This window comes from Nothoprocta perdicaria, unplaced genomic scaffold (genome assembly GCF_003342845.1).
Source record: "Nothoprocta perdicaria isolate Ctin4 unplaced genomic scaffold, notPer1 scaffold_6, whole genome shotgun sequence".
Classification (NCBI taxonomy): Eukaryota; Metazoa; Chordata; class Aves; order Tinamiformes; family Tinamidae; genus Nothoprocta; species Nothoprocta perdicaria.
In genome coordinates this window covers 9,235,852-9,252,254 of record NW_020455865.1, presented here as the reverse complement: position 1 = coordinate 9,252,254, position 16,403 = coordinate 9,235,852, and the positions used below count along the sequence as shown (strand labels likewise).

At 60.2% G+C, this 16,403-nt stretch overlaps 1 protein-coding gene across 1 annotated transcript; it reads left to right on the top strand.

The window, feature by feature from the left end:
- Nucleotides 1-811: 811 nt before the first annotated feature.
- NDOR1 (NADPH dependent diflavin oxidoreductase 1) lies at nt 812-14,557 on the top strand. Its single transcript, XM_026049505.1, has 12 exons — nt 812-905; nt 1,337-1,435; nt 1,804-1,905; nt 2,283-2,489; nt 3,205-3,326; nt 5,120-5,340; nt 5,699-5,806; nt 6,651-6,765; nt 7,622-7,768; nt 8,464-8,582; nt 10,530-10,624; nt 14,368-14,557. The coding sequence occupies exons 1-12, from the start codon at nt 862-864 to the stop codon at nt 14,510-14,512; spliced, it is 1,524 nt and encodes a 507-aa protein (XP_025905290.1). The 5' UTR covers nt 812-861; the 3' UTR covers nt 14,513-14,557.
- The last annotated feature ends 1,846 nt before the right edge of the window (nt 14,558-16,403 follow it).

The window sequence follows — 16,403 nt, the reverse complement described above, 5'->3', positions numbered from 1 at the left end:
CTCTCTCAGCCTTTGCTCATAGGGCAGATGTTCCAGGCCCCTGATCATCCTGGTAGCCCTGCGCTGGACTCTCTCCAGCAGCTCCACATCCCTCTTGTCCTGGGCAGCCCAGAACTGGACACAGTCTCCAGATGTGGCCTCACCAGGGCTGTGTAGAGGGGGACGATCCCCTCCCTAGACCTGCTGGAGACGCTCTTCTTAATGCACCCCAGGATCCCGTTGGCCTTCTTGGCCACCAGGGCACACTGCTGCCCCATGGTCAGTTTGTCACCCACCACGATGCCCAGGTCCCTCTCTGCGGGGCTGCTCTCCAGCAGGTCAGTCCCCAGCCTGTCCTGGTGTCGGGGGTTGTTCCTCCCCAGAATTTCCTTTTCTGAGCAGTCTGAGTTATGCTTCTTTTTGGAGCTGTGGGCTTTGAAACATCCCCAGGCATTCCTGCAGGGTGGCATCAAGCGGGTTTTGGTTGAATGAGCCTGAGAAGCATCTCGTGCTCCTGAGGGGACATGACCAGGAAAGCTGGTGCTGTTGCAGCAGCTAAAGAGCCTCAGCTCTGTGGAGCCTCGCAGCGCACGCCCTTGGCACCAGGCAGCAGGAGCAGCTCGCTGCAGGCTGTGCTTGTGCCGCTGAGGTGCTCGGAGGGTCCAGGCAGCCTCTGCAGAGAGGTGCTGAGCAAGGGAAGGTGGCGGCTGCGCTGCCTGCCCGCCGTGCGCTCGGCAGAGGGGTAGGGGCAGCTTGTGGGGTGGGCCGTGGGGCCCTGGGGCAGGGTCCCTGCCGCGCGGGTGGCTGCCCAGCTCTGCTCCTTTATAGACGTTCTGGCGGTTTCTGTTCCGGAAGACCCTGCCGCCCAGCTCCTTGTGCCAGATGGACTACGCCGTGCTGGGCCTCGGAGACTCCTCTTATCCCAAGTAAGTGGATCTCCTTGGCTCCTTCCCGCCCTGCAGCGGCTCCTCGCTCCTGTGGCCACAGGCAAGAGCAGAGAGCCTGGGAATGGAGGAGCAGAGGGAGATGCTCGAGAGCAGCAGCTTGGACAAGTTGAAATTTCCACCCTCCTTAAAAAATCCTTGCCCTGGGAGCCCCCGTCCATGCCAGTCCCCAGGAATTGGGCTGCTGCCTGTTTCTCTCCTCTGAACCCCTTCCAGCAGAGCCTTTGCTGCAGTGTCCCAGGCGCTATTGCCCAGGCACCTATTGCAGTCCCGATGCTCTGCTTGTATCCCAGGAGAGGTGACGCTCTGAAGCTGCGCTTGTGCGAGCGGCCGGTGGCCAGAGCTGCCCCGCAGGCGCCCGAGGGGCTGCAGGGCAGCGCTGCCCACTGCAGCCACGCTTGTTCTTTGCCCAGGTTTAATTTTGTTGCCAAGAAGCTGCACAAGCGGGTGCTGCAGCTCGGGGGGAGCCCTCTGCTGCCGGTGGCCTTGGGGGACGACCAGCACGACCTGGGGTAAGAGCAGGGAGGAGAGCGCGGCGTGGGGCCTTGGAAGCCGGTTTGGGGCTGGGTGGCAGTGCCCGCGGTGCTGCTCTGAGCTCTGCTCTGCAGTTGTTGTGCCCCGCAGGGCAGCTGTGGACACGGCTGCTCGCGTGGATCCTGCGGGAGCAGCACGGAGCTGCCGTGTGTGCTGGGAGTAGGAGCAGCATTCCCTGCTTTGCACGGCAGCCTGGCAGTGTCCCTGCGCTGTGCCCAGCTGGCAGGGGTCCCTCGGGTCCCTCCCGTGACAGCTCCCGTGCAGGCTGCAGGGCTGACAGCCTCGGAGTTGGGGGAGCTGGTGGCAGAGGCAGCTCTCTGCTCCAAGCTGCGTCTCCCTCTTGCAGACCAGACGCAGTGATTGATCCCTGGCTGCTGGCGTTGTGGGACAAGATCCTCACCTTGTATCCCCTCCCTCCAGGCCTTGACATCATCAGCCCAGATGTGTGGTGAGTGCGGGGCGGGAGCAGAGCGTGGCAGCTTCCTGGCCCCACATCGGCTGGTGCAGAATGCCCTGCGTCCCTGGCTGTGCCCTGGCACAGAGCTCTGCTTTTGCGGAGAAGCCTTCCCCCATGGCATGGATGCCAATGTCTCAAGTATCCCCTGAGGTTTGGCCTTGCGTGCACCATCTACTCCCTTGTGGCTGTGGTGTGTGCCAGCTGCCTTGGCCTGGTCCTTACCACCTCCGTGTGGGATGCAATATGCCCCTGTGGGTGTGGATGTTGTGGGGTAGTTCAGCTTCTTTCCTGGCCCAAGCTCTGGAGCTAAGGCAGCAGAGGAGCTCTGGCACGGAGGCAACTGTTCTGCACTGCTGCCTTCCCCACAGCCTGCCTCCAAAATACACCCTGCACTACGTGGCTGAAGACTCCTCCTGCTCTGATGGCGACGTGCTCCAGCCAAGAGCAGCCAAGGCTGTTCCCTCAGAACTACATCCCTTTGCTGCTCGGATGGTGTCCAATGAGCGGGTCACGGCAGAATCCCATTTCCAGGATGTCCGGCTCATTGAGTTTGATATCACAGGCTCAGGAATCATGTGAGTGTTTTTGTCCAAGCTTTGCCTCTTTGTGCCAGGACTTGATGCTTGTGCTGTCCTTCCCTGGCAATCCTTGGGGTCCTGGCAGTGCAGGGTGTCTGGGTGACCCAACATGACAGCTTGTTCTGTCTGCTTGCATTGGAGCTTCTGCACCTGCCCTGGTTGTTGCAGGTCAGAGAGATGTGGACGGGTGGGAGGGTTGGGCAGAGAGGAATGTCTTGAAGGCACCTGCAGGGTCCTGCTCTGGGGAGGAATAATGCCAAGCCCTAGGAGAGGTTGGGGGTTGAGGTGCTGGACAGCAACTCCACACTGAGGGACCTGCGAGTCCGGGTGGACAGCAAGTCAACGGTGCCACAACAAGGTGTCCTTGTGGCTGAGAGTACAGGGCTGTGTTGGTGCTGCCCTCGGGGAGGTCTCCCACAGCATCCTTCCCCTTCCACTTCCCCCCTTCACCAGTGTCCAAGGCTGCTGCCCATTTTCCATGCTTGTGTCCCTGCTGCTTATGGCAAAGTGAGGGCACAGTGGGCTGCATGAGCCAGGGTGGGGTTTGCCCATGAGCCATATGTCTTTGCCTTGTCAAGGCAAAGAGCATAACGTTAGTGACGCTGCATTTTTGACTAAGTCGTGGCATCTGGCAGATCCTGGTGAGGGTCCGTGTGCTCTGCGTGTGGGCCCGCCCTGGGGCTGTGCTCAACGGGCCCTGCTGGGTGTGCAGGTTCAGCGCCGGAGACGTCGTGATGATCCAGCCCCAGAACAGCCCCGAGGATGTGCAGCAGTTTTGCCAGCTCTTGCGCCTTGATCCCGACAGGCACTTTGTGCTGAAGCCCTCGGAGCCCGGTAGGTCCTTCAGGCTGCTCCTTTCCCTTTGTGCCTGGATGGGGCAGCCCCCTGAGCTTTGCGCCAACTTGGAGTCTGCTTTTCCTTGGCTTTTGGGCTGCTAAGTGGGGAGTTGGGAGTAATGAACGGATGGGTCCAGGACATGCAAATGTCTTGCTGTGCTGAGGGTCCCTTCCCTGCCAGGCCTTTTGTGTGTGGGGCTCCCGTGTTCTGGCCGTGTGTTTTGTGGCAGGAGGGCAGCAGTGTCTGTGCTGCAGACACCCGTGTGCTGCACCCGTGTCTTGTGTCTGCACATCCCCCAGGCCAGGGCATAAAGACCTCTCTGTTTCCCCAAGCCAAGGGCCAAGTCAGGTTGGGTTGCTCAGAGTGCTCTCCTGTACCTGTGGTTTCTTGCTGTGGGTGTGTTGATCTCCCCGCTCTACTTGCACCCCAGAGACCTTGTGCAGCCAAATTGGTCCCAGTGACTGGAGAACCCCCTTGGAGTCCCCCCAGCAGCCGTGGCAGGCCCTGCCAGGGCTCTGCAACCTGCCTGATGCCAGGAGAGCCCTCCCTTCTGCCCAGAGTGCCCACCGCAGCCATGGAGAGAGCACTGTGCAGACTGACTGGGAAATGGGATCCCACGCTGATCCCAAAGAACCGGAGATGGCAGGAGGAGAGTGCTATCCACCATGATATCTCCTGGGAACCTCCATTCCTTTCCCTTGCCTCGTGAAGCTCTGACTGGTGCTCCCCGCTTTTCTGATCCCACCCCCAGGAAAGTGGGAACACAGCAGAGAGCTTCAGTATCCAACTCTTTTTGCCCATCCACAGAGAGCACATGAGTCCCTTGATCTCAGTCTCCCTGATGTGCTCTGTAGCAGGAAAGGAGAAGTGCTTGGCCCTGCTGAGGACACAGACTCCTGTGCTTCATGGCAGCTGAAGCTGGACAGGACCATGAAGACCCTCCGGAGGGCGGCTGTGGCCCAGGGAGCGTCTAAAACCACCCAGTAGGAAAGGACCTCTCTATCTTCAAGATGCCATTCCCACTATCTCTAGATCTTTTTGATGTGGATCTGTCCCAGCATTGGCACACTGGCTTTTTGACCCTCCTGCAGGGAGCTGCTTCTCCCGGAGGATCGCAGGTGTTGATTAATGCATCGCCAGAGCAGTGTGGAATCTCAGGCTGTACCGTGTATTGGCACATTGGTTTGGTGTAGTTAGATGCCAAATTCAGGAGAGCAGTTCTGCAGTCCTCCTTTCGGAAGCAGTACCAGGGCTGTTTTCATGCTTCCTTTCCTAGTGTCTGCTGCTGCCTGTGGAGATGTTCTCAGCACTCTGTAATTCACAGCAGACACCAAGTACTTCTCCTGCAGGAGCAGATGCTTTGAGAGAGTTTGTCTTTCCTCCCTCTTCCTTTCTCGTAAGCCCAGCATTGCTGGGATCCAGGCCTAGAAAGCAAACCCAGGAGAAGTTCAGGCAGTTCCTCACGCTCTGGGGGGACGGACCTGACACGTGGGACGCTGCCATTTCCACTGCAGTGCACGTGCACAAGGGGTCTGTGTCCCAATGCACTAAAATACTGCAGGCACCGCCCCGTTCGACCCTGCCAGGTTTCTCTGTGTGAAGCCAGGGCTTGCAGGGACGGTTGTGGTTAAAGTCAGCTCCACTCGTAGCTTGCCATGATGTGCAGCTGCTCCCGGAGCGCAGGGCTGCCCTGGTTCAGGCACCTGCACGTGGAGGGACGTCAGGCAAGCGGTGCTCAGATTTGCTGCAGGGAGCTGGCCCTGACCTCTGGCTGCCGCTTTCCCTTGCAGGCACTGCCCTCCCCGCCCTCCTGCCGCAGCCCTGCACCATCCGGCACCTGGTTACCCACTACCTGGACATCTGCAGCGTGCCGCGGCGCTCCTTCTTCGAGCTCCTGTCCTCCCTGTCTGCCAGCGAGCTGGAGCGCGAGAAGCTGCAGGAGTTCAGCTCGGCGCAGGGCCAGGAAGAGCTGTACAGCTACTGCAACCGGCCGCGCAGGAGCACCCTCGAGGTAGGGCGAGCACGGCCAACCCGAGCAGTGAGGACGGCGTCTGGGCACAAGGCCCCGAGACATCTCTTGGCTGGGGGTTTCATGTACGTCACCCATTTTCTCAAATGTCCTCTGCTTTGTCCCTGGTGGTGAAGAGCAGCTCCCTCCCCTTCGCTTTACCCTGCTCTGCAGCCTGGGCGCAGAGTGTGCAGGGTCTTGGGAACAAGGGGAGGACACTGGGTGCTGGGTGGCTGCTCGGAAGTCCCTTGTGGTGCCTGCAGTTGAATGGCCCAGATGGTGTGAGGATCAGTGCAGGGGAGCCCGTGGCCCTGCAAGAGCAGGTCGGGTGGCTCCACTTCTCTCTGCTTGCCTTGGCCAGGTTCTTTGGGATTTCCCTCACACCGCGTGTGCCATTCCAGCCGAGTATCTGCTGGACCTCATTCCTCGCATCAGACCTCGCGCCTTCTCCATCGCCTCCTCTCTGCTGGTAAGACTCCAGTCGCTGCAGACCTAGTGTCAGGCACCGCACTGAGGTGTTGTCAAATGCTGGCCTAGCAGCTCGTGCTGTAAAAGCTGCCGGTGTTGAGGAAATCACTCCCAGACTCTGTGAACACCCCGAGGGCACCCAAACACCCCCTCCCTCCACTGTGAGCCTGCAGCTTGCTGCCAGAGCAGATGTTAATCCCCAGCCTCTGGCCTAGGACATTTATCCTTGCGCAGGCCTGTAAGTGCTGCTGAGGAGTCCTGAGGTCCTTGTGCCGAGTGGGATGTGGTGCCGTGGAGGCAGGGCACGTCCTCGCACAGTGGGGCCTTGGGACAGCTGGGGGAGGGTTGTTTCCTGCTGCTGCCAGGAGGCGGCAGGGGGACCTGGCCCTGGCAGCTTGGTCAGTGCCAGCCCAAGCAGCTCCTGTGTTCTCTGTGCCCAGCGGACTCTTGGCTTGGACTGCGTCTGCCTGCCCAGCCTGCGGGGCAGAGGATCCTGTGGCAGTGCTGCTCTGGGAAGCCTTCGCCAGCGGAAAGCCTTTAGTCAAGGACGCACCAGTTGTGTGTCCAAGGAGCCATTTTGGGTTAGCATAGGATGTGTTCCTGGAAGAGTCCCTGGACTTTTCCTGCGGAGCTGGGCTGCCTGTGGCCTGTCCTGCTGCTCCTGGACCTGCTCCCTGCCTGCAGCCTAGTACCTGTCTCTAGCAGCTGATGACACGTGAGAAGTTGCTTCTGCCCAGGGCTACTTTTTGGCGATGTGCTCTTGTTGTTCTGCTCTTCTGCTGCAGCCGATTATTATTTTTCTCAGCCTGGATGTCTCACTTCTTGTGGTTCCCCTGTGCACACAGGTCCACCCCAACCGGATCCAGATCCTCATGGCAGTGGTGTATTACAAGACGCGGCTCAGCAAACCCCGCCGTGGTCTCTGCTCTAACTGGCTGGCTTCCCTCAACCCACAGCATGGTAACAAATTGCTCAGACTGTGCAGAGGGCTCTGTGCTGCTGCAAAGCACAGTGTTGATCCCATAGGATGATGGTGGAGCTGTGTGTGTGTTCGCAGAGCCCAGAGCACCCTACGTTACTGTTTTTCTCCCTGCTTCCCAGTGCTCCTGCTGCTAGTGCCAGTGCGTCTCGCCGTGCTCACAGCTGGCTGCTCCCAGCATCCAGGGTCAGGAAATGTTCTGGTTGCTGGACAGGTCCAGCCTGTGAAGCTCTGTGAAGAATGATGATTCCTTAGAGCAGCTCTTTCCTGTCCCACTAGGCCCGTGTGCGGCTGTGATCACCAAGCCCCTGAGCTGGGTCCCTTAGCAAGTGCAATAAGCTAGCAGGGGGTGTGCGCTGCAGGAGGACAAGGGATTGCTGTGTGTGACTCCCAAGCATGCCTGGGTCTTCTCAGAGCACCCAGACGGGTCTCTTCAGCCCTCTGTGTCTCCCTTAGACGTCAGGCAGGTTCGGATCTCTGCTTCCTTCCTCCACTATCTTTGATAGTACGTGATGTGTGTATGAGAAGGGGGCTGTCCCACCGCCCCTGTGCTGTGGCGCTTTTACCTTGTTCTGGAATCTACTCGAGTGCTTTGCAGAGCACCAAAGCGATGGCTGGGCCACCTGAAGGGCCTTTCACACTCACGCAGTGTGCTGTAGCATCAGGAGTGCCTTGGTGTGGGCGTCGTGTTAAACCAAGCACAGTCCATGTTTGCAGAGCCTTGTGGCTGGCCTAGCTCTGGGCTGGCCTAGGCAGTGCCCTCGACGGGGTCTGTGATGAGTGGATTCTGAAAGCAGGAGTCCTGCAGTGCTGCTAGCCAGTGTGTTTGTTTTGCAGGAGAAGTCCGGGTCCCTCTGTGGGTGAAGAAAGGAGGAATGAAGTTCCCAAGTGTCCCCGACACCCCCGTGATCATGATCGGCCCTGGCACAGGCGTCGCACCTTTCCGAGCAGCAATACAGGAGCGGGTAGCACAGGGACACAGAGGTGAGGGAGGATCCTGAAACGGGGGCTCTTAGACCAGGCAGGTTTGTTCAGCACCCACAAGGGAAGGCCTGGGGGCTCCTGAGGCTTTGGACAGGCCTGGGCTCTCCTGCGGTGAAGTGGGAGAGAGTTGGGCTCCACTGTGCAGGACAGAGCTCAGGTCCGTGTGCGCTGCAGGAGGCAGGGACTAGAGCCTGGTGTGTGTGAGCCATGTGGTTATTCACAGGCTGCACTGCCAGGCTGTCCCCTGGGTTATGGCAGGGCCTGTGCCAGCTGAAGCTCTTTCTTGACTCTCTGTAAGCAGAGAAGGGTTGTGGAGCTCGTGTTGTGCTGGAGAAGGAACGGGTCCTTTGCCTGCCCTTGTCCTGTTCCCCAGTTCCCCAGCTCAGCTGCAGGAAGCTGAGAGTGGAGTGGAAGGGGTGACATGGAGCTCTGGGGCTGGTTGTCCCTGCTCTAGATACCTCCCAGCTCTTGCTTATCCTCACACAGGGAATCTAAGATGGCCAGAGACCACCTGGCTTTGAGCTCCTGTGTTTCTTGAGTCGCCCTGGCTCTGAGGCTGGGGCTGTGAGCCAGGAGTGTTAGGTGAGAGGCGGCCTTGGGGCTCTGCGTGCGGGTGCTGTGGGCACTGGCAGTGCCCAGCCCTCGTGAGCCATGCGCTCAGTGCCAGCGTGGTCCTTTTGGTCTGCTATCTGCAGGGAACTGCTTATTCTTTGGCTGCCGACAGAAATCCAAGGACTTCTACTGCCAGTTGGAGTGGGAAGAGCTGGTGACGAAGGGTTTCCTGATGCTTTTTACAGCCTTCTCCAGGGACCAGGTTAGTTCTTGGAGGAGGATGTAGGTGGAAACAGCCCAGGCGGCACTGGCAGGGCCCTGCCACGGTTTCTGGGTCCCTGTGCTTGTTGTTCTCGATTGCAGAGGTCCTGCTGGGCTGGCACAGTGGTCACCACTCCCTTGCACTAGGGTGGTCCTGCTGGGGTGCAGTGCAGGGATCCCTGACAGGAGCACGGAGTTCCTGTCCATCCGGGCACAAAGGGGCTGAGTTGGAGCGGGAAGGTCAGCGCGTGCCTGGGCGGACTGGCACCCAGCTCTGTTTGGCTGGAGCACGTGAGTGATAAAAGGCTCCCAGGCCTCCCGGCGGGGTCACCAGACAATAGCCCTTTATTGCTGAGTGCCACGCGCCTGATTGTGTCCGTGTGCCTGAGCACTGGCTGAAGTGGAGCTGCTTGGCCTCCTGCCCCAGCCATGGAGGAGAAAGCTCCCCAGAGAGAAGAGCACCCCAACACTTCAGCCCCTCGCTTGGCTCCCTCTCTCCTTCCCCAGGCTGTGGTTTCATCAGCCCCTTTCTTTCCTCTGGGCTGCTGGGTTTTTATCTGGGCTGCGGGAGAATGAGCTGGGACTTGCCTGTTTCGCTGCTCAGCCCTCTCCCTTGATGGCGCTGAAAGCTCAGCCTAGTTTTGAAACAAAGGTATCTGCCAGAAATGGTCAGTGAGAATTTCCAGGTATCTTAACTGTACCGATATTTTCTTCCTTGATATCTGCATGCATTGACTTTAAGTCAGCATCTGTTATCCCTTGAAAAACATGAGCTGAATCTCCCTGTAACTGCTTTCCTGCTCTATGATTAGAAAGAGCAGTAGATGCTCCATAGTGGAGCAGGATTCCCTTCTGTCACTGCTGCTGCCCCAGGGGTGCAGACTGACCCCTGCCTAATCCACCTGCTGCTGATTCCCAGCAGGATACCCTGGGGTTTAGCTGAGCACAGCTTGTCATCTGGGGTGCTGGGGTTTGCTGGGAGCTGCAGGTTATGGAAGGACCTGCTTCTGGTGGCCCCGGGCGCTGCTCGGGGTGCTGCCACCCGCATCTCTGCCCTCGCTCCGAGGGAGCCCAAAAGCAGCAGGAGCCGTTTTGCCTTTGGGGCTAGACAGGAGGGAGGAGGGCACGGGGCGGAGGCCCTGCTTGCAGCTCCGCTCACCGCTTTGCAGCGTGTGGCATGGGGAGACGTGCAGCAAATGGGCTGGCCTGTGTCACAGTGTCACCCTTGTCACGGAGGGGCTGCCCAGCACGGCTGGGGTGCTGTTCTCCTTGGGCAGGAGCCGGGGCTGTGGGCGGCTGGTTGGATGCTTCAAGTGCTGTGGATTAACCCTTTGGTGAGCACTGTGCCAAGCGCCTGTTTTCCATCTCTAGTGACAGTGGAGGGACAGGGCCCGGGGTTGAGGTTGTGCCGTGAGGCCTCCTGCTCTTTCAAGCGCTTCCAGGCCTCCAGCTCCTGCTAGGGCTGGAGCTGGCATTGAAAGGGCCAGCTCGGATGTGGGAAGGATCTCCCCACCCCTGTGCAGCCCTGGCTTGGAGGGCCGCAGAGCCTGGGCTGCTTCTCTGCGTGCATGGGGAGGAGAGTAGCCCTCCCAGGGCACCCTGGCCCAGAGCCAACCCTTGATGTTCACCGGAGCAGCCAGGGAGCAGGGAAGGGATCTCTCTCCCAGCAGCCATCCAGGAGGTTTCCCTGCCGCTGCTGCACCCGTCTCCTGCTGCTGTGTCCCGGTCCCTTGCCTGGGAGCCTCAGCATTCCCCGTTCAAGAGAACTGACTCAGCAGCTTCTGTGAGCAGCGGGTGCCCTCCTGCTCCCCAGAAGTTCCTCTGGGTTCTTGAAAAGGGCTCCTGAGAACAACAGGGCCGTGCCCCAAGGGCCAAGCAGGCACGTGTGTGACGGGGTTGCTGCCAGTGCTGCTGGAGCTGGTGGACTCAGCCCCGTGCCTCCCTGCAGGAGGAGAAGGTGTATGTCCAGCACCGCATCCGAGAGAACGGAAAGCTGCTGTGGGAGCTGCTGAGCCGCAGGGACGCTCACGTCTACCTGGCTGGGTAAGTGCCTTGGCAGCACAGCTCTCCCCACAGAGGCTGTGTCACCAAAGTCCCAAAGTGTTGATTGCTGAGGCCCCGGGGGCTGCAGCTTGGCACGTTGTGGGCTCCCTGGCTTCTGACTCACAGCAGTGGGAGTGTGAGAGAGCTCTGGGCACTGGCCAGCGGTGCTTGGTGAAGCTGGAGAGAGAGCTCATGTGCTTCCTGTGGCTGCTCAGGTGGCAGGAGGCTTTCACAGGGAGAAGGAGCCAGGGCTTGCTCCTCTCTGCTGTGGCTTTTGAGCAGTAGGATCCTTGGCACATACTGGCTGTCTCCTAGCACGTGAGATTGCCTTCATGGGGCAGGCGTGGGCGAGCAATTTGAACTGCAGCCTGCGGCCCTTGGGAACAGAGTCATTTGCTAAATGCTTCAGCCCTGCCTTGTGCTGATCAGACATTGCCAACTGTTGGCCAAGAAGAGGTGTCTGGTTGTTCAACTGGGAGACCTGGAGACCTGTTTCCTGCTTCCAGGGCATGGCCTCATGGTTGTGAAATACCCTGGGCTCCTTGAGCTGGCAGGAAGCAGGGAATGGTGTTTGTGGAGCACCTCCGTGACCTGGCAAGCACTGTGCAAACCCTGAGCTGTCCCTTGCTGTCAACTTGAACAGCTAATTGCAGGAGGAGCTTTCCTGCTTGTCCCACACGAGAGCAGGAGCCTCCCTGCTGCCGCGCAGGGTGAGTCTGGCCTTGCTGCCCTCCTGGGAGAAGGTTTTCTGCTCCCTGCGCAGGAGGTGCCGAGGCCGGGACGTCGACACTCGGTACCCACTGCAGTGCTGCTGGGTCTGACGTGCCTCGTGGCACCACAGGGCCTTCTAGAGGGCCTTACCCCAAACCTGCGAGTCCTGCCTGCCGATTTGGGGTTGAGGTTTGGTTTTCTCCTTCAGGTTGCACTAAGGACAACACGTGAGGGTTTTACCTCCACGCACAGCCCTGTGTTTGTTGGGCAGTCAGTTGGCAGCCCACACGTGGTGTCCTGATGCTGTACAGACCGGTGTTGTTGGCAGCTTTCTGGTGCTGAATGCTCAGCATGCTATGGGATCTGAGAGGGAGTTTGAAGCGATTCCTCTTTCTCAGAATATGGAAGAGGGCAGAGGTTATGTGGTCCTGCTGTTTGGGGGTTTGGGAGTTGCAGTGATGGCATTCCTAGTGTCAAGGTTGCCCTGAGACTCAGCTCACTGGCCCTAGCATGGCCAGCAGTCTTTGTCCCTGGCACTGGGGTGGCCCTCAGGCTGAGCAGGCAGACGGGATCTCAAAGCCTTGCCCATCACCTTGCTTGAGCAGCCTGTCCTGGTCCCAGCAGATGCCCTCCCACCCCTACTGAAGAGACTGAACCGTTTATAAAGATGCCCAGGCTCGTGGTGGTCCTGCTGGCTGGCTGTAGGTAACTGCTGGAAACTTCTAGGTGGCAGCGTGGTGACCTGAAAATGGCCTTTTTTTCCTGGAAATTGTGTTCACAATTTCAGCTGCACTAGGAAAAAAAAAGGCAAAACTGACTCTTGACATGGCATGTTGCTGAGAAACAGCAGTGCAGCCTTCCTGACCCCCCAGGTCCTGCGGACCGGGGCAGGCTCAGGAGAGCCAGGGCTCTCATTTGTCTTGAGCTGTGCCCCTCTCTTCTAGCCCTTCTAGCTCAAATGTTGCAAACACACCAGTGTTTCTGCAAAAGAAACGAATTCGACATCTGCTCCGCTGCAAGCCCAGCTACGGGGGCTGCTGTTTGCCTGCCAGGGCCTGGCTCAGAAACAATACAGCCCCTGCAGAAAAGGAAATCCTGCCTTCTGTGCATTTTGGTGCATTCATCCACTTCAGATGCAGGTCAAAGCCTGGCACGATTCTTGGGAAACACCAAAGGCTTGGCCAGGTGTTCGTACCAGTTGGAGCTGCCTGGGTATTTTTTCTTTAGATGCTTTTTTTTGGTTGTTAATGGTCAGTCTGTCAACTGAAACTCTCCAGGAAAAACCTTGAATTTGTGATTTCCCATAAGAAATGCGTTTGGAATTGTTGAAACACATTGAACTATTTTCTATATAAGAAGTCATGTTTGCTTCATTTCTTTTGTTGGGAAGTTTGGCCTGGCCTTGCTCGCAGGTGTCAGTCTCAAAACTGACAGTCTCAAGTCATTTCACAGGCTGACCCACTGCTCAAAAGCCCCATCTCAGCTGGACAGTCACTGAGGTCCTTGGCTTGAGCTCTATTTGGTGCTATCTGGGTTTGCTGTGAGGAGAGAGAAATTCCCATTGTTGCTGCTGCACTGAGAGCGACCACCTGAGATTCCTGGGAGGCAACAGGGTTTGCTTTGGCCTTAGTGGAGAGAGGAGAGCTGCCTTATCCATCCACATTGTTCCCAGCTCACACCTGTGAGGTAGAGGATAATTCTACTCATGTCACCCCCGGAAGAAATGGCACCGTTGCAGGTCAACAAACACAGCCCCTTTTCTCAGAGCATCTGAGGGAGGTCTCAGGGGGTTCCTTGTAGCCTGGAACACACTGGACTTATCCCAGCCGCCCCCATCCAGCCACGCGGCAGCATTTCCGTGGGCCCAGCAGTCACGTGGCTTCTTAAGGGCAAGTGCAGGGTCCTGCACCTTGGGAGGAATAACCCCGGACACCAGGACAGGCTGGGGACTGACCTGCTGGAGAGCAGCCCCGCAGAGAGGGACCTGGGCATCGTGGTGGATGACACGATGACCATGAGGCAGCAGTGTGCCCTGGTGGCCAAGAAGGCCAATGAGATCCTGGGGTGCATTAAGAAGAGTGTCTCCAGCAGGTCGAGGGAGGTGATCATCCCCCTCTACACAGCCCTGGTGAGGCCACATCTGGAGTACTGCGTCCAGTTCTGGGCTCCCCAGTACAAGAGGGATGTGGAGCTGCGGGAGAGAGTCCAGCGCAGGGCTGTGAGGATGATCAGGGGCCTGGAACATCTGCCCTGTGAGCAAAGGCTGAGGGAGCTGGGCCTGTTCAGCCTGGAGAAGAGAAGGCTGAGGGGGGACCTGATCAGTGTCTAGAGATACCTCAAGGGAGGCAGTGAGGAGGAGGGGGCGGCCTCTTTGCAGTGGTGGCCAGCGACAGGACTAGAGGAAATGGCCACAATGGCACCAAACGTTCCCCAGGAACTTAAAGAAACATTTCTTGGCAGTGAGGGTGCCAGAGCCCTGGCACAGGCTGCCCAGAGAGGCTGTGGAGTCTCCTTCTCTGGGGATCTTCAAATCCGCTTGGACGCAGCCTGTGCCCCATGCTCTGGGTGACCCTGCGTGTGCAGGGAAGCTGGGCTAGCTGATCTCTAGAGGTCCCTTCCAACCTGAAGGGTTCTGTGATTCTATAATACTAAGAGAATAGGAAATGTCCATGTTCTTGGCCTGCTTCTTCCCAAGAGTCTTTTGTATCCAGCTCAGGACCAGGCATGTTTTCCAGTGAACGTTTCCCATGGGCTGACAGCATTGTTTCCTGCCCTCCCGCGGATGAATTACGCCTCGTGCGTGTTGCGTGTTTGGAGTGGCTGCCCGTGTCCCCCTGATGATCTTGTGCTGGGGGAGCGCCGAGGGGAAAGAGCTGCCGGGCGAGCTCCCCAGCTGTCCCGCCTTGCCCCGGCGATGCAGCCATGGCTTCGAGCGGGAGTAGCTGCTCCTTTGGAGCACTGGGGGTGTGGACAGGCCCCCCGCTTTGCAGCTTGCCCTGCCTCTGCATCGCAGCGCTCGCCTGGTCTTGCAGGAATGCCCAGCAGATGCCGGCAGCAGTGGCCGAGGCCCTGCAGTGGGTGCTGCAGTCGGAAGGAGGCCTCTCGGCCTCGGAAGCTGAGGAGTATTTCAGAGCCCTGGAACGGTCCCAGCGCTTCCAGTCGGAAACGTGGTCATAATCCTGGCTCCCCGCTCCCTGCAAGCTGCACGGAAGAGCCTGAGCCTGAATAAAGGAGCCAGCAAAACGCTCTGCCTCGAGCATCGTCCTTGGGCCGGGGTTACCTGGGATGGAGGCCTGGAAGACGGGGCAGGTTTGTCCAGCCAGCCCTTCCCTGGGGGTGCTGGGCTGGGGTCCCCCTCGTGTCCCCACTGGGCGGGGGGACCCGTCGCCCTGCCAGGCTCACCCGGGTGCTGCCGCCCGTGCTCATAAGCAGCGCGGCTCGTGCTGCTCCCCCCGCCACCGAGGCCACGGGGCCCGCGAGGTCGCTGCACGCCGAGGGGCCGGTGCCGACACCACGAGCCCTCATCCCTGCCCTCCTATCCTGAGCTGGAAGCTTTCCCCAGGAACTGCGGGGGACGGAGGTGGGAGAGGGAGGCCCAGCAAACACAGCTGCAATGCAGATCGCAGCCCTCTCCCCACGTCCTGGCTGAGCCGGAGTGGAGCCCACAGGCCTCTGCGTTGGGTGCTAGTGCCTGGTTCTTGAGCTGCCTTCCTGGGTGCTCCACATCCCAGGGCCCCTGCCCTGCGTGAGCAGCGCCCGCGGGCGCTGCTGGAGCGGTGGCTCTGGCAGTGGCCTTTGTTTATGGTAGGACCTAGAGGAAATCAGCTGTCACTGGGGAATCTCCACCCGGACATTAGTCAGCAGCGGCAGCTCTGTGGGCTGTGGGAGACGGCCTTGCCAGACCTGTCGCCCCTGTCTCCAGTCACCCAGGCCATCGGGGATGGACGGAGGGAGGCAGGGAGGCTGCCCCCGTCAGCTCAGCTGCCGGTTCCCTGCTCGAGTCTGCTCCATGCAGAGCCCGCTATCCCATTCCCTGCGCTGTCCTGCAGCGCTGGGAGCTGCTGGCCCGTCCTGCAGCTCCTGCCGGCGCTGCCGCCTCACCCAGCGCTGCCGCCTCACCCAGCGCTGCCCCGCTCCATAAACAGCAATTAGGGCCCTGGCGTGAGTCAGCTGGGGCAGTCCCGTTGGCAGCAGGGGCAGGGAGGGCAGAGACACGCGGGCCAGAGCGGCCTCTTGGCCCGCGCGAGGGGAGGGCGCTCTGGGCGCCAACGGGACGGGGCCCTTGGCTGCCCCTGCACCCTGCAGGCACGCCGGGGCCTCGGCAGGGCCGGCGCCGCTGTGTCCACGGAGCTGGGCCTGGTTGGGCCGGTGCGGGCCTGGGGTGCAGCTGCACCAAGCTGTGTTAGTCCCCATGGCTCTCGGCCTCCTCGGCAGGTGCCCGGGGGCGGGCGGAAGGGGCAGGAGCGGGACCGGCTCCTCCCCGGCTCCCGCGGGATTGGGCAGGCCGCCCCGGCCGCTGCTGGCACTCAGCCGCTTCCCGAGCGGACAAACCAGACGGGTGGGACAGGGCTCGGCCTCAGCAGGACTCCCGGCGTGGGCCTTGCCGCGGACCGGCCTGCGGCATCGCCCGGCACGTCGCAGCCTTCGCACCCCAGCGGCACCGAGGAGCAGGAGGACAATGGAGCTGCTGCCAGGTGCTTGTGGCGATGCCGCACGTGGGGTGGCACCTTGCTGAGGGACGTTGGCCAGCGCCGCGGGGCCTCCCGACCCTGCTCCGGCATTGGAGATGGTGCGAGGCCGTGCAGAAGGGATGGCGGGAGTCCCGGTGGACACTGGTGCCTTTAAATGCCAGGGCGAGTGGTGCTGGGTGCCACCTCCTGCCCTCTGAGCAGCTCGCACCCCCGAGGGGCAGCGGGCAGGAGAGGCGGCCGCCCCATGGAGCAGGAGGCAGCGCGCGGGGCCCCTGCAGCACCGGGTGGCTGCCCGGGCCGTGCCGGCACTGAGGGCAGCGCGGGCGAGCAGAGCGCGGCGGCAGCAGCGCCGGGGGGCGCAGAGCCCGGGCGCACGT

Coding starts and splice junctions, on each gene's coding strand:
- NDOR1 (XM_026049505.1), top strand. CDS start 862: ATGGACTACGCCGTGCTGGGCCTCGGAGACTCCTCTTATCCCAA. Junction 906..1,336: donor GGAGACTCCTCTTATCCCAA/GTAAGTGGATCT, acceptor TTCTTTGCCCAG/GTTTAATTTTGTTGCCAAGA. Junction 7,769..8,463: donor GGTAGCACAGGGACACAGAG/GTGAGGGAGGAT, acceptor TGCTATCTGCAG/GGAACTGCTTATTCTTTGGC.